At 37.5% G+C, this 22,770-nt stretch overlaps 1 protein-coding gene across 1 annotated transcript in view; it reads left to right on the forward strand.

The window, feature by feature from the left end:
* Positions 1-22,770, forward strand: part of USH2A (usherin) — a 390,408-nt gene that overhangs the window by 122,618 nt on the left and 245,020 nt on the right. Inside the window, exon 21 of the mRNA XM_056357449.1 lies at positions 19,027-19,157. Within this exon, the coding sequence (XP_056213424.1) occupies positions 19,027-19,157 (131 nt within the window). The remainder of the gene's footprint in view (positions 1-19,026; positions 19,158-22,770) is intronic.

The following is a 22,770-nucleotide window of genomic DNA, read 5'->3' on the forward strand; positions in this document are numbered from 1 at the left end:
CACAAATATTCATATCAATGTAGTAGGTAGGAATAGTAGTTGAAACATTGGACATTTATCATAGTACATACCACCAGTAGGTAGTACCTGAGCATCTTCCAAAGCACAGTCATACTCAACTAACTTGTTCCCATCTTTTTCCTCACTCCTCAGGTACCTACTTCTTTTTTACCTCTTCCCTAACATTTTTCTTGGGACTTGTTTTTGTTTTTCTATTTCTCCTCTCTTTAGTTTTAATTTATGACTTTGGAAAGCCTAAGTAGATATAGGTTTAAACTCTTTAGAAAGCTGTGAAATTTGTGATCATTTTGATCTGCTCCTTTAATGAGTTCCAGGGCCTCTATCCTTCTTGCAAAGGGAGTTCAGTCTTGCTCTGGTGAGTCTTGAAACTAACAGCAGTTGTTCAGTGAGGTCACCAACATAATGAGAAGGGCACTCTTGAGATATCTTGAACCACTTCCATGGATGGCCATGAAGATTAATATTGGGACCTTACATTTGACCTAATATTCTATGGAGAGTCTGTGTAGTGAGCAGAGCAAATGGGATGATGTGCTTGTGGCAGAGTGTAAATAAAGCTACTGCATTCTGGTTTGGTGTTTCCTTTTTTTTTTCTCCTTTTTTTTTTTTTTTTCTTTTTTTTTTTTGGTATGTAAGCTAAAAGATTGCATCTTATTCTTGCTTAAGGTCATGAAGTTGTGAGTTGTTATGATCAGGTGCATTCCTGAGAAGCAGTGGCATAATCTCCTTGCTAGTCATAGGTGGAAGGAGGCAGGTTTTTGTGTGCTGCTGTCTCTGCCAGCCTGTGCTGAAATGACTGGAACTTGGTGTTTTGAACTGTGTTCATGAAGAAGTAGATGATACAGTAGAACTGATGATTAAGCACAGCAGAGTTCTTTCCAGTCTCCACGTTTTGTGACTTCATTACCTGCAAGATCTGTAAATCTGTTATTTTGAAATAATGTGTTCTTAATTTGTGTACTGAAAAGATATTTTATTCTTTCATATTTGCTTTATTTTGGGTTTACAACCCATTTTTTGTAATTTCAGAATTCACCTGTCAGCATTCTGTATTTTATCTTATTTCATATGGCTAATAGGTTTAATTGTGCAAGCATGCATTACTGCAGTTAGCTTAATCCCAGCCTTATTGTTCAGTCCTGCACACCGTTATATTTTTTTTTAAGTCTGTTGGTCAAAGGCCAAAAAAGGTCGTAAATAAAGGCTGGGACTGATCACGGGGCTTGAAAGTTTTATCTTAAGCCTTACCACAATCCCATTTTAGGACTGCGTGAATTCAGAGCAGTGGCAGATATATTCATGTGTGAGTCTTTTTATCTCTAAAAGCCTTATAGTACGAAGATATTCCAATATAGCATTTGATTTTAAAATAATGCAACTACTAAAGTAAATAGAATGCCTGTCTACCAACATGGCTAAGAAATAAAAATAAAAATTACTTGACACTGGGACAGGTAGACTTATGCTGGGTAAAATTATGTGTGTTTTGATTTTTTTTTCCTCTTTGGTTAAATTCCTTGGAACTATGATAAGTTATAAAGGACATGTACTTGCCTTTTGTGCAAGTTCGAGGGAACCTACCAGACAGGGGTCTTTTTCCCCATTAGGAGAATTTTCTGTCCTGCTCAGCATCATCTGTCTATACTGCTCCACCTTCTTTGGGACTACTGTGGTGAAGCTAAAAAAAACAATATAAAGGCTTTAAATATTTTTCTTGTAACAAGAACTTCACACTGTTGTTTCACACAGATGTAAATATTCTATCAGATTCGTTCTTCAATCTTTTTGTGTTAAATAGCTATCTGGACAAAATTTAATTCATTTTACCCAATTATGCCATAAATATATACCAATATGAAACAACATGATCTCCTGAACAGCCCTAACCCAACTGTGCTCCCTTGGCCACGCATGGTACCACATGGTGTTTTCAGCTTGCAGGAGGGGGTTAGATAAAAACTGTGTCATCTGCTTTTGGTACAGCACTGGGTACATGATAGTTATTTAATACTGATGATAATTAAAACAGGCTGCCATGTTTCAAATTAAAACTATTGAGCCAGGTCATATCCTGGATATATATGCTCTTAAGACTATACTTGCTGATCTGAATTTCTGTCTTCCCACAAAAGTTCATCCAGCTCTCATAGGGTACCAGTTTATTAACCATTCCCATATATACATTGTAGATGGCAGGTGCTAGAGTCTTTGTCGTTGTGCCCCAAGGCTAAGGCACTCTGCCTGAAGATATTAGATCAGCCAATTTTATCTGTGTTTATAAAACTGGCATTTCTATTTTTCTCAAGTCTGCCAGGTAGCCAGAGTGAGCTCTGTAATTTTTTTGGTTGTTTTTTTTTTTTTTTCCCTCAGAGACTCATGGTATATTAATCATATGAAGTTATTTTAGACATTTATATTACATTGCAAATATTTTAAACTGATCATATACAGTGTGCAGGGAAAAGGGGAATCATAAGCAAAAAATAAAATAAAAAATAAAAAAAATCTCTTGGTCCATAGGGTAAATTTTCAGTACAATATACGAGCATTTAGCCACAAAAGTCCCATTAATGTTAATGGTCCCAGGCTTTCTTTTATTCATCACAGCACTGATTGCACTTGGTCAGCTCTTTATCAGTTTGAAATATTGACAGTAGGAGGAGGCGTTCCCTGAGCCAGGCCTGACTGTTGCAGGGCTCTTTTAACTTAGTCATCCTGCAAATGCTCCTATAAATGGATTTATTTCACCTGATCCAAAATACATCAACCAGATCATCTTACCCTGGTGCTAGACCCTTTGCATTGGCTCCAATTTGTAAGAGCATTGATTTTAAACATTGATCATTACATAAAGCACTCTATGGTTTTGCACTATCCTATTTATTAAACTAACTTGTTACCTGTGCTGCTGCTGAAGTCCTATCTTTATCTTGCTGAGAAGTGATTATTTGCTCTCTGTGGTTATGATTATGATTTAGATTATAAAACAAGACTACTCCCTGAAAATGTTGGCCACAATAACTCAAGGTTTCTAAAAGTTCTGCTATGCAGCTCTGCTTTTTCTTTGGTGGTCTATGTGTTCAAAATTCTTTCTGTGCTTTCTGCAAGTGATATTGTGTTTACTATAGTTATTGAAGAAGAGATCTTTCTTTTCTGGTCATATTCTTATGGAGTACTTTGTTTTATTTGTTGGAAAAACAGGCTTTACTTTCTTGTAATTGTGAGGAAACCAGGCTTTTGAGGGTCATGCTATCTGCTTTCTGAATATTTTTAAAGTGTCTTTCTCTTCTATCCATAATATCTATGCAATGTTGTACAAGCAAGTAGTTGTAGCATAAAATAGTCCTCTATACTAAGCAAACTGGGGAAACTACAGAAATATATTGCCGTTCTATTCTTTAATTCAGAGGGTCATTGTAACTTATACTGGTGGCACTCTTCAGTGCTGAATAGAATGGTATTCTTGGGGAGTTCAGAAAGGAGCACGGTATCTACTCCAGGGAAGAGGAACAGAAGAAAAAAGAAGGGAAATAATCCAGATTTGACCTGATACTTCACATCTAAGCCAGTCTGTTTAAATTCTTTGTTCTGACCATGCTTACAGGGATGTAAATTGGGATTAGTGTCATTATTCTGGGGTTGTTAGTTATAACTGATGCTTAAAGTGGAGTTTGTCCTCATATTTTTTCCTGAGTAAAGAAAAAAAATTTGATTAAATAGCAAATACTGTCCCATTTTTATATAAACCATTTTTTAAGCTTGGTAATTAATAGTGCTCTTTTATTCTGGTTTAGTTTAACAGTTTCTAGGTTTACTAAAAATGAAACTTTGTCAGCAGAGGTGCCACCACTAACAGTATGTATTTTCTTTCTTCTGTAGTAAATAGTGGAAATTTTGGTGTAGTGGGGTTTTAGCCCTTGGGGGATTTTATTTTATCCACTTTCAAGTCATCCAGTGACTTGCTGCAGAGACAGGGAAGGAGGAGGGGGAATCTATTTAGACAAATTACAGTCTTTGTTCCCATCAACCTTCATAATTGGATGAACAAAATGAACACTAGACTGGCAGGTACAACTATCTCAGGTAATATCTTCTGAGCCACAAACAAAATATTGAGTGATTTGTGGAACCAGGGTAAAAAACTGTTGGGAAGATTCAAGGAGGGGGTGGTGGATAAGTATTTTTGAGAACATCTGCCATTGGGAAGACTTGCTGCATTGTAGAAGGAAAAGAGACTTTTCTCTTTGGAGGAAAGTCATACCTTCCATGAAAGTTTTGGTGCTCTTCAGAGTGAGTTCCTTACAAACAATTTGCACATTTAATTATTATGTTTTGGAGGTGGTGTTCAGTATTTTTAAAAGATGAGGTGTATTATAAAGACACTGTCTCTGCACTCTAGCTTTCAAATTTAGGTATTTCTCCAATTTATTTTCTTCCTTTAGGATTCTTTAATCTTTCTTCTGTCTGTTTTATATTTTTCTGTCCCAAATTGTTCCAATTCAGTGATTGAAATATGCCAATTCAAGCTACTTATTCTAAACACATGTTATATTGTCATGGTAGCATCATTAATTTTCAGAAAATTAGGATATTCCTGTGTAAACTTGGTTATGCTACCGAGCTGCATGAGCTAAGGGGGAAAAATGAGCTGAATGGGAATCCTGGATGAAGCAAAGACTGCATAATTGGTTTTATGCCAGACCTTCTGCCTTTCACATAGGCAGGAAAGGGCCAGGGAAATGTCAGAGGTGGAAATCAGGGCAACGCAGTACTCCTGCAGAATTGCAAAGTGACCGTCAACCGCAGCCAGCCCGAGAAATGACCAGTGCTCAAGGTTGCTTTAAGACAGAAGTGCCCAGTTCTCCTGGCCTTAAAAGCCCCGACAGAAATCTGCCTCCACCTAAAAGCCTTGGGATTCCTACCGCATATTGTGGGGGGAAGTATGTTAATGGTTCACAAGCAGCACCTGCCCAGAGATCTTACTATGGGACGGAACTGAGCTGGGGTGTAAGGTGTCAAGGTACTCCAGAGTCAGCCTTGATAGTCCAATACTTTCTTTCTACAGCAGTTTGGGATCTGAATTAGCTGGCAGTCCCTGTGCCTGAAAGCCCTGCTGTCAGCTGCCTGGTGCAGCAGCAGTGTTCCTGCGCCCATGCAGCCGAGCGCCGCGGGCCAGCTTTCCTCTAAGGCTATGCCATTATACACTGATATGCCTTGCTGCTACAGTCACACAGTTCACCCTGTTAGTAGCAAAACACAGTATATATTGACCTTTTTGTAGAGGCTTTTTTATTTAGTGTCTTTAAGTGCATCTGTAAATAAGGGTTTTTGCATTGTTAAGGATGAGATGAGTGATTTTTTACCCTATCCCTTGCACTGCCCGAGCATCGCAAGCAAAACTTTAAAATAATCAGTGGGAGTTAAATAAGCTGGCTGTCACCTGAATCCGCAGGCAACACAGAGGAAAAAAAAAGGTGATTTGGAGCCATTTTTACAGCACATGGGCAAGCACTGTTGCTTTTTTTTTTGTTTGTTTCTTTGTTTGGAATATGGGTGGTCTTTCTACGGGGCATCACAAGTGGTAAAGATACAAAAATGGTCACACTGGAAACAAAAGAATATAAAGGCTTATAGTTAGTAATGTTGTATGTCTGATCACCCCCTTTTTGATTTAATCCGCTACAATACTGTAATCAGTCATGATTTTCAGTGTTGCAGAAAGTCCCATACTTTGGGAGAAAGGGAGAGGGAGAAGAGAGAAAAAAGTATCAGTGAATTTTGCAGAAGAGGAGGAGAAATCTCCTTATTGCCATCATTTGGAATTAGTCAGTCATGTAGTCTCTAATCACTCATGTTTTAAGCAATAATGTAAAAATCAACACAAAGGCAGGCTACAGCAAAGCGGTCTTTAATTAAAAAATTCCATAAGGAATTACAATTCTGAAAAGATGACATAGGATCAATCAATAACTGCCTGAAAAAGATGACAATATGTGGAGGTTAAATGACATTATGCTATATGAAAGAAATTGTTAAGGAAAGTATTTCCAGTATTGGCCATATCTCTTTTTTTAATTCAGATTAATGAAATTTTTTTGAATGTTAAATCTTTATGTGTCTCTCTTGCTTTAAGAACAAAAAGTTAACAGTGTCTTCCCTAAGGAGTTTACAGCCCAAGTGTAAGACAGGATCAGCTACACATGTGCAGAAGGCAGCAAAGGAAATTTTATAGAAATTATTAATCCTTGTGCCTTGGCAGTTGCAGTCATTCCTTGTTCAGTGTTGCAATTTAACTTACATTGGGCAAACAGAATTAGAATAGTATTTAGTAAACATTATGTGCTATTTCAGTTAATCTCCTATCATTACAATTTTCTATATTCCTCATTTTGTGTCAAGCTGAATCTTTGTGTAAATTGGGCCCCTCATTTAAGCCCTTACAGGTTGAGTTGCATGGCTGTTCATACCACTAAAATGTCTTTGTTCATGCTTGTTTCTGGATCACCTTTTCTCCTGATTGTACCAATAGATGCAGTTCAGGATTTAGAGATATACGTAGTTTTCTCCGAGTACTGATTAGAGTCACGAGAAAATCATGAACCGTACATGGCAGAGCACTGAAACAGATGGCACTTGCTGGTGCTGCTTTGTGTATCAATTGGCTTATTACTTTTTTTTTTTTTTTTTTTGCATCCGGGGACACAGTGAAAATCTTAGCTCAGATCCTCAGCTGAGGAGAAGCTAGCCCACCTGGGTAGGAGGAAGATGTTTACCTCTGTGTTCTGCTGCTGCCAGCATTATTATGTGCTTCCCAGTTGCCCAGGTAGGCAACTGCACATAGGACTTAACGCAGTATCTGGCTATAGCTGTCCCCTGCAAGGTGTGTTTGTCACATTAGCTGTATTGCTGGATGCAGTACCGGAGGTTTTCCATGTCCATGATGTACCTCTGTACTGCTTTCTCAAAAGCCCTAGAAGGAGGGGAGGGTTTGTGTTGTATTTATCACTCAGAGTATGTCATAGTGTGTGATTATTCAGCTGACAGATAAATGCAATTTCATTGCCATGCTAGTTTTGTTTTTTGCTTCCATATGTGCTTAACTCTTAGAGTGAGTGCAGGGGTTTAATTCTTGGGAATAAACCAGACTACAAATTGATGATGCAACCTCCACAGCTGGTTTACTGCTCTGGGTTGTGTTTTCTGTGGGACGTTCTGTACAGAAGCTTGGCAGAGCAGAGAAGGTTGGTGAAATTGGTGAATATGGCCTTAATGTATGATAAATAATACAAAATCCCCTGTTTGATTATTGGGCCATATACTTATGATGACACAGCATGAAAGGAAAAGGAAATTATAATGGCAGCTGATGCTGAGCAACTACTACAGGTGGTCCTCCCCTCCTTCCCCAATTCTGTTTTCAAAATCAGTTCAGGGGCGGTGACTGCTGTACGTATGACAAAATCTTCCTTCTGTGCATATGGAAACATTAGTGAGAGTAAGCGGGGATCATACATGTGCTAAAGTCATTTCTAAGAGAAAAGCGCTAGATTTCTTAGTTTACCGTGCGTTCCTTGCCACTGTTTCCTGCATATTCTAGATTGTGCATAGGAGTTTACTCTTTCAGTAATAGAGGCATCATGCTAGCTTTATCCTGTTGACTTTCACGCCTCTAATCGGTCATTTAAAGCCAGCAGGGCCAAGGCCATCTTTCAGGATTACAGCTAATCCTACACGTCCAGTGCAAGAGAGGTTGGGCTGAACTTTTCTATTTCTGCCCTGGTCTATAAGGGTGATGCTCTCACTGAAAATAAACTTGAAGTCTTTAAGACAGTGTTTTGGTAGCTGTAGATGTATTCTAGCTAAAATACTCTGTGTAAGTGCTACAAAGTGTCTGGCTGTGTTTTCAGTGAACATGTCATGCCAAACCCCAAAAAGCACTTAATTTACAGAGTGTGCAGTTCCTAGGTACAGAGGCATGTGGATAACAGAATAAAATGTAATGGAATGTTATTAACGCTTTCAAAGCAGGACCTGCTGCACTTTCAAGGTCTAGTTCTGTTAGCTGGCGAATATTTTAGAAGGCAATGAATGAACCTTTACATTTTCCTTTGCTGATGGAGGCTGAGGAAATAATTGTTCACTGCCAGCAGGTGTGTCATGGAATAGCCAGCACACTCCATATAAATATGAGAAAAGTGAGTTTGCTGTCTACATTAACAAAAAACAACCAAACAACAAAACAAACAAAACTTGCACCTGATCATTCCATTGAAATCCTTCTGTGAGCTTAGTTCCTGCATATAAAACCAATTTTAGGCTTCCTCTGAAAAAGGTCATAATAGGAAATACTGCCACAAATAGTACTAGGTGAAAAGATTATATATTCTTTTTAGTTAATTCTTCATTTGGCAGTTTTGTTGCAGTTTATTGGTCTACCTTAAAACTCTGCATTAACTTGGATATGTTGTAAGCTTTTTTTTTTTTTTGTCCATTCTACTGTAAGTAGCATTTGTTGCTGAGTTTGTAACCTGAAACTATGCTTTTTGCTGAGTGTTTGCTCTGTGGTGTTGTATTTCTGTCTAAAAGGGTTTGGTTTTTTTTCCTCCTTGTTACATTTCCATTTTTGTCCTGTGGTATTCCTCAAGACACTCATTAGCTTATTTTAGTTATTCTTCTGTTCCGTGTGTACACTGTCTAATCAATAACTTTCTTTGCTTGCTGCAGGATTTCTACCTTATTGTGCCTCCAGCTTCTGTGATGCTGCGTGATGGGATTCTGCCTTGGCTAGTGCTCTGTTGTCTGAATTTGCTGTGTTTCAGATCATTACACTGAGTTTAATTTTGATATATTTGCATTTTACTCAGTTCTAGTCTTATTCTTTTTCCCTTTATCAGTTAAATTACTCTGTGCAGTGTTACATTTGTACTACTGCTGGAAATACTAACTAAAGGCCTATAATTGAAGTGCTATTTACAACTACTGACCTCCAGCTCATTTCTGATTTCACTGTGATGTTGACCTTTTATAGATTGCACTGTTGTAAATCTTTGAAGTGATTCTTCTTGTCATCATATTTCTAGTAATTATGATTTGCATTGCATTAACACCTAGAAGCCTCTCCCACCCTACCCTTGTTGCATAAGATGACCTTTTTTTATGCACTAATTCACATACAGGTAACAGAATACAGTTCTTTCTCGAAAGAATTTATCCTGAAATGAAGATGAATACTTGTCTCTATTTCCATACTTTAAATATCATAGTTTGAATTAATGAAATTGCTCATAAAGGAGTATTAGTCCTAGAAACTATTTTCTTCCTTTTCTAACAAAATCAGAGTCTGTTGGACTTCCTTATAGCCTATGTTAAGATAAAGAAATAAAAATAAAGATTACAGGTATTATTTGAGGGAGGCCATATCTGAGCAAAATTTCCTCGTTTTGTTGAAGATGGACACTAACATCGAAGAAAGCAGTGGCTGAATATTTGGCTGATGGTTCCTCGTTGTTCATATTTCCCTTCAATAAGAGCAACACAGAAACAAACTTGCAGCTGATCCTTACCCCAAGCAGGGCTTGACTCCTGGAGTTTCAAGATCACAGTTTTTATTTCTGCTCTGGAAGCTATGCTCTGAAAAAATAATGCTGATGGATATATGCTTGTTGTACACTGTCCCAGCCTATACGAGTGGAAGATGGTTATGAAGTCTGTTCCTAAACTTGCTTAATGAACAGATTTGTCAGGATACTAGTTTCTTTAATGATTGTATGGCTTTAAAGGTCTGTGTAAAAGATGGGATGTCGACTCTAATGGCCGAGGAATGCTAACAGATAATGGTATCATCGGCATTTCCATAGCAGGTTTCACCCTGATCTCTCATATGTTTTTCTGTGGCCTTCATTTATTTCTTTAAATAAATATAGGTAGCCAGACTGTCAGACTGTCCAGTTCCTCCTGGGTCTTGCTGAACTTTCAGCTACTTCTTGAATTGGTATTTTGCAGATATTGCAGTCCTAACTGTGTTTCTCTTCTAACTGGGAAGTTGTAAGGTACCTGTGAAAAGGCACATCTTTGCTTTGAGCTTCTTCCCTTTTATTTTCCTTGGATGCTGTCTTGTTTGTGTGTTGGAAAGCTTCTCTTCTCCCTCTCAGCTCTTCCTAGACAATCTCATGTGCTTGCATTGCGTCCTCCTCTTTGTGCTCTAAGTGCAGCAATCCACCCTTTTTCATTTTATCTTCATATGTGAGTATCCTCATGCCATGATCAGTCTTGCTCAGAGCAGGATTTTTTTTTTTTAAAGAACTACTTTGTATAAATATAAAATCTTTAAGGTATAAAGTATGGATTTTTTATTTTTTCCATGGTATACAGAACTGATTAGACAGGTCTGGAATGGCCCAGTTAGTTCTAAACTGAATCTGTTGATGAGCAGAGTAATATTAATATAGGCTGAGAATCCGCTCTTTAGGGAAGTCTTGGGATGTTCTGCATAATATGCAGTATTTGGAGAAGGGTAAACTAATACCTTTTTTTTGGAGATATCAGTGTTTCTCAAATGTCAGTAAATACCTAGTGTCTAGGTAATTTTTCTGAACACGTGGGCATTTTGCTGATTCAATATATACTTTAAGGCTATGGAGAACAAAACAGTAATGAATTTTTCCAGCATTACAGGACCTTGCACAAGTGATATTGGCCACCATTCTTCAGGAAGGAATATGGTGCAGGGGGTTTAAATGATGGCTCTTGGGTGACATACCTCAGTCACTGGCTGAGCACAGACTGAAGGTCTCCTAATTTTGAATCTTGTGATTTAACCATTAACCATTCCTTAAAAAGCATCACTCTGGAAGTGAGGGGATAAAATGCTACTAATATATCAATTCTTATCAAATGACTTTAAACTTATCTTAGCTTTCTTTTCACCAAGGTTTGCTGTAAATCTTTCTTACTAGGGAGTAGCAGGACTTGTGTCCTTGCTAAAAGGAGAAGATTGATTTGCTATATTCATAAGGAACCAGCAGCTTGCTATGAGTATGCAATAATGAATTGGAATATCCCATAGCTTTTATCCCTGTGCAACACTTCGGGAGACCTTAAGGACAGGAGTATGTTACAGAAGTCTATTTGATAGAAACTTATAAACGTGTGTCTCCAGCATAACAAATCTTCTAGTTTGTGCAATATTCTTATTCTTCAAATACTATAATTGATTGTTCATTGGGCTCAGTCAGCCAAAAGTGGAGAGAAACTTTGTACAGACATCATTAGTTTTTCTCCATTTAAAGATTAATCATGAAGAGCTCTGGCTCTTTAATTCTGTAATTTGTATATTTAATGGGCTGCTGCAGAATCTATGACAGTAATTAGCATAGCCTGAAAACTCATTAATACGCAACAACATGATTAATGCAGCATTAATGCAAACATGACTGAAGTTATTTGGGTTATGTAGTAAGAAGATTAAAGCTAAAATGTCCTGTTTGTTTTACCAGTAGTGGGTATAATGGAGTAGCAAGCAAAATAAGAAAAACCAGGTATCAAATTAGTCATTACAGTGTAAAAGAAATGCTCAGTTCTCATCAAGAGGATTTGGGATTTTGCCTGATAGTTGGTTTGCACAAGAAGCGTTACATATTTCTTCCTTTCATTTGCTCATCATATCCTGTGTTTATGCCTGTTCACCTTTTAGGCTGACTTAGCTTTTTGTGTGAGGTACAATGAGTATTATGTATTGAAAAAAAAAAATAATTCTTTGAATTGTGTCATTCTGAGTGAAGAAGTTAGACGACGTCAGAATATGGGGATTTTGTACAGTCTAATTTTAAAAACAATGGATTTTTAGCTTCTCCTGGTTTTAGTATTGTCACAAAAGGGGCTGCTGACCTGCCATTGGACACTCCAGTTACCGTTTGGGAGAAGTTTGGGAAAACGTTTTCTGTGTTTATGTGTGCAAATATATATGTGTGTGTACATATGTATATAGACATATATAATATGGCTTTTAAGTATATAGTTTAAATTTCTGCTAAAAAATTAAAGGAACTTAAAAGTGAACAGCATTTACTTCATCAAGGAAATTACTAACTCACTGTAAAGTTTGTGATGATGAACTTTGAAAATATTTTCAAACACGTTACGGTAACAGTAAAAGATGGGCCCTGTTCTTGTACCAAAGACAACAAAAGATGTTGGAGAGATTTGGGAAGAATACTTTCCAGTTTCTTCTCTCAACAAAATCCAGAAATCTAAATGCCATCACAAAGCGCAAAGAGCTCCTTGTGTTCAGCAGAGGATCTTCATGAGTGTGTTCAGGAAAAGTATCCTGAGTTCCTCCTTTTCCTCCAATTGCAGAAACTGCTTTAAATATGGGTCCATTTTTGTGAAGTCTTCCTTCTTATTTTTTTAAAAGGTGCATTTTCTTATAAACAATATGTTTTAAAATGTGATTTAAGTATTGTAATGACATGTAGTATGCAGAATAACTCTCACAGACAATAATGACTAAATACTAATTCAATCGAAGTGTACAGTAACTGAGAGTTTTACTTCCCAGCTATTCCTTCCCCAGTTAAAAAACAAATTTTGTTTTTTGATTTCTGTGGGAAAATGTACTTTGATTAGGCAAAAGCGTTTGTACACAGTCTTAATGTTAAGTAAATACATCCTGAAGGGTCTGCTGAGAGCGTAATGCTGTAGTCAAAATTTTATATAAAATTTCTATTAATTTTATTTGATATTCTGCACAAATAAGGGCTTTAGTAAGCATAAAGAAATTTGTTTCTTTGCAACAATTTTCTGTTCATTTGATTGGAATGTGCAGTTATATAATTATTTACAGCATTTCATATAACTATATAAGTAGAATGGAAATGCATATTGTGTTTGTACAATTGTACAATTATGGGTAAAATGGCACAGAAAATGGATGTGCTTCACAGATTATGCAAAATTCATTTCTAATAATGCTTTGTGATTTTCCAGATATTAGGCAGGTTGTTTCTCTTTTTTTTTTTTTCCCAATCGTAATGTGCACTGTTTTCCTTTGTAACTTCCTCAGTCCACAAAGAAAATGTCCATAATATGCTCTGGTATCTAATTACTATTCTTTTTAATCTTATGCATATAGGTTGGGATTTGATGTATTTATTAAAATTAAATTAACAGTATTCTTGTTGGCCGCATCCAGGTTGGAAATACATTTATGTGGCTGTTCTTGACACTCTTGGACAGATTTGTTCATGTTTGTTCAATCATATATGTTTCGGTGAATGGACATGGGACTTCTAGCAACTTCTTTTAGCAACTTCTATTTACTTAATGAGTCTAATAACATATTTGTTGGCTGTGTTGAGCTGCACTCTGAACATCCAGTTGTAGCAGAAGGTACTTTACAGGTGTTATATCTGAGTGCATGGGACAAAGAGATTAGTTTTAAGTAGGTCACTTTGCTGAAATCTCTCAGCTGTTACTGTAAAAGAAGTCTTCAGTTACCTTGTGGCTCTGCCTACATTCTCCCCTCAAGTTTTCTTCCTCAAAATTTCAAAAAGTCAGAAGACATTTTTTGAGTACTGTGAATGGTTTTGTATTTCAAAATGCTGATTTTTTTTTTTTTTTAGACTATATTCAATTCAGTTAGATTGGAAAGATGTTTTGCAGGAAGCAAAACCTCTTTAGTTTGGGTGAATAATTTTTCAGTCAAACAAAGTATTTTAAAATTTTCATTTCACAAGAAAAAATGTTTAGCATTAGTCAGAAGTGAATTTTATTGCTGTAATAATTATAAATTATTAGTATATGTTATGCTAATCTGGGAGCTGCTCTAATTATTCATATTTTCTCTCTGACTTCCAACTGCCTCTTCTAAACTCAAAATTATCCCATGTTCTCTGTAAAATTGTTTTAAGCGAAAACCTCAGCCAGCCTCTGAAGAGCACATTCTTGCCTGTTAATACTTTTGTGTGAATCTTGCAAACTGTATTGATTGCACTAGAAGAATCTGAATCCAGATATGAATCTGATTCTGAATTTGAAATGTTGCTGAAGTTACACTTGCTAAATTTACATGAGGGAGGCAAAGAGGTGGTATAAAAATTATTCTGTACGTGTTTTCTATACCAGACAAAAAATGGGTTCTGACTTATCTGACATTATAGCAATAGCGTATCTTTTTACTTTTAGTATCAGTCTGTTACTAAAAGGAACTCTCAAAACCGTGTGCACTCGCAGGGTAACATGCTGATATTGCTTCTCAGTTGAATGCCTTTAAAATGCTGGCATTGGTTACTCACGTCCTCATCCCTCTACTAACCTGGACCATTGAAACCAGGGTAAAAATCTAATCACAATCCACTACAGTGTAAATTGAAACTATGCGGACCCTGACAGAAGGGTAGTCTGGCCTAACACACTTTGGGATACTTTAAAACATTACTAATATTAGTAATTAATTGTACTTTTGTTACTGTGTATTCTTCTTTTTGTCTTTTATGTTCACGGTATGCAATGCTTGCATTATGTTTTGTACTATGACATTATAATTAAAGAAATTCAATTACAGAAATTGAAGAAATTTATTTATAATTAAAGGAATCCTGATAGCTTCTCCAATTGCAGCTATAATTTGAAATGGAATTAAAGATTTTATTTGAAAGATGTACATTAATGTTTAATTTGTAGTAGAATTTCCTGTTGTGTTTCACCCCAGAAATGATAACAACTCCTTGTGAACCGATCATTTTTGTCATGTGAACAGGCCTGTTAGGTGAATTATTGAGTTGCAATTCAAGATTCAGTTGATCAAAAGTACATTCCTACCATGCCCCACGGGTGTTCGTGTTTTCCATCCAAGATTTAGCAGCTTCAGTATGGTTAAAAGATGTGGTTTCTGTGTATCACATGTTACAGAGGTAATTCTAAATGACATTATTTATGTTTTTATTTATTTGATGTGTTTAGTATTGAAGTTAAGGCTTTAGACATGTGTACTGAAGTAGCAGACACCAGTCTTGGAGAAACTTTCTTGCAAAATCTTCCCCCTACCCCCCAAAAAAACACAACCAAACAAAAAGGGGAACATTTTTTTTGGTGATCTGATGTGGTTTTCAATTTCTGTCAAACTTTTCAGATTTTCAAAGGAAAGCTTTCGATCCATTTTCAGTGCTCAGTGTCAGTAAGGCAGAAAAATTACATACTGTTACAAGTCCGAATGGGATTTCTGGCTGTTTTGTTTTGACCATGAAGTCCAAACTGGACTTAAGAAATCTTTTCAGTCTGTGAAAAATATTAATTTCACAAGTATTTATCTTCCAGTAAAAATATTATCTATGAGGCAGAAGTTTGCTACATATTTGGTTTCTCCATTGCACTTGCTTCTAGAAATACAAGAAAATAGTAATATTGAGGTATGAAAGTGCTTATTTAGAACTAGCTCTTATGAACTTCCTTTCCTCCTAAGAAACTCGAGAGACACCTGAGCTGAAAGGGGCAGAGCCCTTTTCTGCATTACATGATAAGCAACAAATGAATGTAGAAGAATTTGCTGTATGGGCTGTGATTGAAAATAATGTTCCTGACTCATCGATACTTTATTTGAAGCTGTGGCAGGTCTGCAGGCAGGAAATAAGATTTGTAAGCCTCTTCAATATGTAAAGAAAGCAAGCTCCTGCATAACATTTGAAAACTTTTAGAATTACTGCAATATTACCATTGTGGACCATTTGTGTTTTCTCACATAACATTATAAAATGATGGTGGTTTTGCAGGAGCTCAATTATTTTGTTTGTGTTTGTCCTTCTGAATTAGGTGTGAGGAGGGATCCTCTGGTCTTCAGAAATGTCTTTTGGCAGCTTGTTAAAAAATACTGGCAGGTTGTTAAATTAATTGTGCTCTCCACTTCTGGGATTAGATTCTTTAAGTATGGACATGAAGTTTGTTTTTCACTTGCTGGGTGTTACCTGTGTATGACTGCTTTTTGCAGGTATTTTAGTAGCATGACTGATTTTCATTGGCTTGAGAATATGTTTCATATCTGTAAGTGCGTCATGTGACTTACATGAAAACATGATTAGGAAACGGGGTCAAAGGATATTTCTTATGGGTATAGTAATTAATAAGCATGATCTAGTATGAATGCACATCAGAATTATGATTTTTAATTTTTTTGAAATATAGATGCTGTCTACAAGAAAATCCTTTGTCACTTGTAGAGGAATGAAGCTGGGTTAATTAGCATTGATAATATACAGCTGTGGGCTGGCTTCAGGGGCGGTGGGTTGGCCGATGTAGACAAGTTGCAGGTGTGGGTGGTTCTGTTCAGTGGTTGGGGCAGCCAAGGAAGAGAGAGCAGCCAAGGAAGAGAGAACGTGTGTGTGTGCGTGCCGGCCCACCCTGGGTGAGGAGGGGCAAGGAGAAGGCAGCAGAGGGACTGGCATGAAGAGTATGTTGGTGTGTGATGGTAAAAGACCTTGTTGCAGCTGGTAGTTTGGAGAGTGCTGCAACAAATTGGTGCCCCGTGTGAGGCCCTTCAGATTATGAGACTGAGTGTAACGAGCGGTGACAGTGGCGATGGCTGTGCTGGGGGACACTTGAAGTTTTGAACAGTGACAGCGGTGCCCAACGTAGCAGAGACAGGCGGGGATAGCCTGCAATCCAGATCACGTTGAGATAGGCGGGAAGAGCCTGGGGATCTGGATCAGACACCGGTAAAGGTGAGCCGTTGGGATCAAAGAGAAGGAAGCCTGACTGCCGTGGAGTTAAGAGACTGAGGGTTACGGGCGATAGCAGCAGAGTACATGGCCAGACGCGGCAGCAGCCCACAGCGGCGGCAGGTCCAGAGCGGGTCTGGCCAGACGGCGGTGATGGCTGTGCTGGGGGAAGGTGCCACAGGCAGCTCCCACTGTTGCTGCTGCTGCTCAGCCTGATGGTATACTTGCCGGTGTATATGTGCTCGTTGGAAGTGTTCCTAGTCGTAGAAGAAATGAGCGACCACAAGAATGTTGAGAAGCTTGTTGGGGCACGGAGTAATGTATTAGTGCTGTATTCTAGATCTGCTGTTGAAAGCTCATTCAGGTTACTGTCCAGTGTGACCCAGGAGGTGAAAGGACGACATACTATAAGCTCATTAGAACTTCCCTCTGAAGAAAACAAAATCCCAGATCTCAAGAAAGCAGATGAGAAGGTGATCACCTTGCAGAAGCTGAAAAGCCCAAGATAAAATTGTAGAAGAGATATGTGTATGAGTTCAGGGACAAATTGTCTGGATTGTATGAGAAGTTTTATTTGTGAAAAAGTTGTGATGATTGTTAAATACATAAGGCATGAAATGTTAAAAAAAAAGGGTTCAGGGACAAGTTGTTCAGACTGTATGAAAAGTTTATTTGTAAAAAGATTGTGATGACTGTTAAAAACATAAGGTATGAAATGTTAAGAAATAAAAAAGGGGGGGAATTGTAGAGGAATGAAGCTGGGTTAATTAGCATTGATAATATACAGCTGTGGGCTGGCTTCAGGGGCGGCGGGTTGGCTGATCTAGACAAGGTGCAGCTGTGGCTGGTTAAGTTAAGTGGTTGAGAGCCAGTGAAGAGAGAGCAGCCGAGGAAGAGACAAGAAAAAAGCAGAGAGAAGAGAGAACTTGCGCCCTGGGTGAGGAGGGACAAGGAGAAGGCAGCAGAGGGACTGGCATGAGGAGTATGTTGGTGTGAGATGGTAAAAGACCTTGTTGCAGCTGGCTAAGTTTGGAGAGTGCTGTGACAGTCACTTTCTGTTTTCTGCCTGACTTAGGATAGTGGAAAAGCATGTGAAAAGACTGAATAGTTTGATGGAGTTGGGTGAAACCCAGTAACTTTGCTCTGTAAAAAGAATTTTAGGCAGGAATGTCGAGGAAGTGTATGGTATAGGTAGATGTTGCTATTGCTGCGTTTTCATTTCCCTTTGCAAAAAGTGAGTACAGTGTAAGCACAGCTCCACCAGAGACTCGGTCTGTGATATTTGGGTTTGCACATTAGAAAAGTTGGGCCAAATTTGGGATATGGTTTTAGAACTTACCTGTTTTTATAAGGTGGTGTTCCGGGGGATAGCTTGAAAGAAAGGCCTTATAGTTGTGAAAGATTGGTGGTTATCAGAAACCTGTTTATTATTATACTACTTAAACCTGCTTGCTTATTATTATACCTCTTGAAACTGGATACATAGTTTATGAATTGTTTCATTAGTGAGTCCTTCAATAGTTACTCTAGTAAGTTTGTACTTTTATATATACATGCTGGGCAACAATATTCCAATATTTATGATGTGTTTAATGACCTTGTTTTGATGTTTGTGGTAAAGAGTAATGCAAAAAAAATATTCTTTTCCTTGTATATAATTTGAATGATAATTCATGTGCTGAGACAATATTTTATCAGAAGCCAAACGGAGGACTATTGATAATGATCTGGAAAGTTCTTAATTAAGCTTAGTTCATCCATTATTCCTTGCGATATTTCCAATTTTTGTTAAAACTTGTTCTTTCCCATGTTTTCTTTGTGCACTGAGATATATGTATTTATAAAAGGATATACGTATAAATACATACATATCTATCTTGTGGAACCCAAACTCCACTATTTTTTTCATGCAGGAATCTCATTCCTACTTTGCCAATAGAAATGTTAAGTGATAAGTGAAAATCTGCATGTAAATCATCAACTATTACAATAGTATGCTAATATCTGAATTACATTTTTCTTAAGAAGTTACTAAACAGCGTAAGTCACAATTACATACCTTTTTTCAACAGGTGAGTAAGGGCTCTGACATCACAGAACTTTCTCTCAAGGACTGACTTGGTCTGGATTAGTAAAATTTCTCCTGCAATGACTAGCAAGGGTTCGGGGGAACAAAACTTCTGTGATTTTGGTTTGCCATGTTACTGCTGTTTTTAAAACAACTTTTTGTTTATGATTTTTGTTAGAATGCATAAGAATCACTTTTGGCATTAACCATCTACTTGCTTTTTCTAACCAGGTATTAAAGTGAAATTTAGAACCCAGGAACCTGATGGTTTGATTTTTTTCTCTGCATCACCTGGGAATCAGGAGGAATACATTGCACTTCAACTGAGGAGTGGGCGTCCTTACTTTCTTTTTGATCCACAGGTACAAAAAAAGACAGGATCCTATAAAAATAGCTTATATTATTTATTTCAGTACTGTACATACTTAACTTTTATTTATTTATTTATTTGGCACAAGTTAATTTGCTTCTCATAACCCTTTGTTAAGTGGAGATTTTAGGGAAAGACACTGAAACACTAAAGCTTTGCTCATTTTTTTTGTTGCATTTGCCACAATTCAGGACTTTATTTTTGCATTTTTATGCGTTGGGTTTTTTTTTGTCAGTACCACCAAACACTACTACAGTTTTAAGTACCAAGATCTCAAAAATGGGCAGAACTAGTATTTCAACTTAGGAAATAAAGTTTATATATTTTTAGTCAATTGTTTTGAAACCTCGCATTTTAGAGACTTTGTCTTTTCTTACTGTAATCAGTGTGTTGCCATTAATGTCATACATCTAGTCTCTCTCTTCTAGTAATCATGACTGTAGCAAAAACATAAATAATGAGGGAAATATCAAATTGATTCCACAAAATTAAAAATAAGGCCATATTCCTTGCGTTTCTCCTTGGGTGTATGCTGTTTTCTCTGCACCCCAAAACTGGATCTCCTCATGGAATAAAAAAAACATTACAGACTTGCTTGTATTTCATAAATATGCAGGGAACTGCAAGTAATTATCGGATTTTCTAACGATATCGGCAGAATGTGGTATCATATTTATCCATATATCTGCATCCTTTTCGTAAGGTTACTACTGCTGCCTCAACTGCTGCTGGAAGGTCTGCTTGCTGTGTCAGCCAGATCTTCTGTCACAACTCAGCGTCTAATTATGTGATTGGTGTTGTGTCTACTGCTTCGGGGGGTTGAACAGAAATGCTTAGCAGGATAAAACGGTGGGGGTTCAGAGATTTGATGACCCGTTGTAAACCTTTGCTTCCTGAGCGCTGCTATGGTCCAGGCACTGGTGCGCTGTGACGTGTGGAGGTGTTGTGCAGCAGCAAAGATCCTCTTCAGCTTTGGAGAATCTGTTAGAGGAGGCACGATGCTGCGCAGAGGCTACTGTGCATGTGATAGCTATGCTATAAAACATTAAATCTGTTTTGGACCCCAAGATGTAAATTTCTGTTATTTCCACGGTATTTACACAAAGGCTTTATCTTCTTTTCCTTGTTGTAAACTGAATCAGTGTGTACTCCTATTTTTGGGAGCATGCTTAACGCTGTTGTTAATGTTGCTGTCACCCACATTTTAATAGGTACTAGTTCTGTTTTTATCTTACACTTACACCTTCACTTAACTGAAAAGGAATTTTTATTACTTTTGTGAAATCTTTCTAGGTGTAATGGTTTGATTATTTTTTTGGGGGGGGGGAGGGGGTTGTTTTAATGGGAGTGGATATCTTTCCACTAGCATTTTAGTGCTTTAAATAGTATTCCTAGCTCTCCTTGGAGATTTGCTCCTTCTGAAGTAGCTTCACATCAGCTAGGTTGGACTCATTCCCTAGAAGACGATGCATTTGTGTTGCATTTGTTGGGATTCACAGTAGTTGGAGGATGTGGAGGAAGGGGGATGGATGGGAGAGTAGCTGATTTGGGGCTTTTTTTGGTTGGTTGGTTTTACATTCCCTTCGCCCCCCCCCCCCCCCCCCCCCCCCCGCCTCTTTTTTCCCCTGTCTCTTAACTGTAAAAAATGCAGGTGTCATCCATGTTCAGTGCCTAGAGATTCTCAGTTCAGCTAATATTTTCAATAGTTACTACCTTGATTTGTAAGAAATTGCTAGTTTCTAAATGTATCGTTTATTTTTTTCATTTGAATCTCGCAACTCTGTCTCATGCTGGTTTTTAGGATCATCACTTCCATGTTATGTCCTCTTCCTGTAAAGTCTAAAATAGCCTATGTTACTGCTTCAGTGACTGTTTATAGAAAAAAAATAAATCTATCATTCAAGGCATTCAGGAATAGTGTAGGTCTTAACATTTGATTTACTATCTTGAAAGCTAATGCTTTCTTATTTCTCATTAATAATGTGGAAGAGATTCGTGTCCATTCTCATATTCAGAAGTAGGGTACTGTGGCCTACTTTAATATATTTCTGGTAGTGTTCTTTGAAAAATTTTGATAACCAAATTTTCACAGAAGTTTTTTTAAGTCTTCTGTATTCTTAATATGCTGTGCTACTTTACTATATTTACCTTTGTTTCTGGTTTTTGTGGGTTTTTTTTCCTTTTTCTTTTTGCCATCATTTGCTATTGCTGTTCTAGAATGTCAGGTGTCATATTCTGCAGCAGCATTTCTTAATCCTTCATTTGTGCATTGCAGTTTGTGTTAGTGTGCAAATGCTTTAATTACTACTTATTGACATAACGTGGTTTCTTAGCCAGGTTATATGCATTGTTTTCTCCAATTATCCTTGTGGCATATATGATAAGTATTTATGGCTCTGCCTTTGTGCTCTTCTCTAAAAATTGCAAAAGTTCATTTTGATGACAACTGTGTGTCTGCTGCTTTTTATCTATAGCAGTGTGGTGCCATATACTGTGCGCCCTTCCAGTTGTGTCCTGTCATAGGCTAATCATTTTTACCCTTAGTCCCTTTCAGGATTCTGGTATGTATCTTTGCTTGTGATCAGCATCAAGTTTTCTCTTTGTTATATCTGCTCTGGGGATAGTCTTGCCAAGTCTCATTCATGGGGAGTCTTCAGCAGCCTAACTTCTTCCTTCTCCAAGTGTTAATTACAAATCCTTTTCTTCCTGTCCATTCATACTTTTCTCAATGTTATGTGCACCACCATTCATTTAGCTATTTTCCGACCATCTCTTTTGTCTCCCTTTTGTGTTGTCTAGCTGCTCTTTTTGCCTTCCTAATTGTTTTCATGTCATTCTTCAGACGTTTCTACTCATGGTCCAGGAAGCATGAGGTTTTTTTCCTAACAGATGTCTTTCTCAGTCTTGTCTGCATAATCAAATTGTTCCATAGGCCTTCCTCCAAACTCAGTGTGCCTGCAAGCCTTCAACTGTCTGTGGATTTTCTTCTCATCATAATGCCTTTACATCCGCCCCTAAATCACACAATCAACCCTAGCTAAATTTGTAGTTATCTTTCAGTGGCCACAGGTCATTTATTATATCTTTTTCCCAGGGAAGCACTGAATATTTTATACAAAGTGAAATCACTAACAGTGGAAATTCAAGGCCAATCTGGAGAATCTTTTTCCTTAGTAATTAGGACAGTCTGTGGATAGAGTATTGGGATTCTTCTCGCAATATGGAGGGAACTGAATTCAACTCTGCCAAAAAGATGATCCATTTGCTAAATTTTACAGTAAAAAGAGAGGAACACCAGATACTTTTGTCGTTGCCTGTGGTTTGTGTAGAAGCTGAAGTAGTAGGCACAGTCTGAGGGTGACTGTTACTCCCAGGAAAAAAAAAAAAAAAAAGAGGAGGACTGAGAACACCGAGCTGTGAATCCCAACTACACCTTACTGCTTGGCATTGGCAGAATTTCAGTACTTGTTCACCTTTGCTGTGGAAGGAGTTTGGGCATTAAAAACTTGACTGGGAGAAGTACAGTTACATTTAGTCTTTGGCACCTAGACAGTATCTTTGAAGATCCGTGTTTGTGATGTTTCTATGTATTTTTGTGAATGTAA

The sequence above is a fragment of the Falco biarmicus genome, chromosome 12 (assembly GCF_023638135.1).
Source record: "Falco biarmicus isolate bFalBia1 chromosome 12, bFalBia1.pri, whole genome shotgun sequence".
NCBI classification, from domain to species: domain Eukaryota; kingdom Metazoa; phylum Chordata; class Aves; order Falconiformes; family Falconidae; genus Falco; species Falco biarmicus.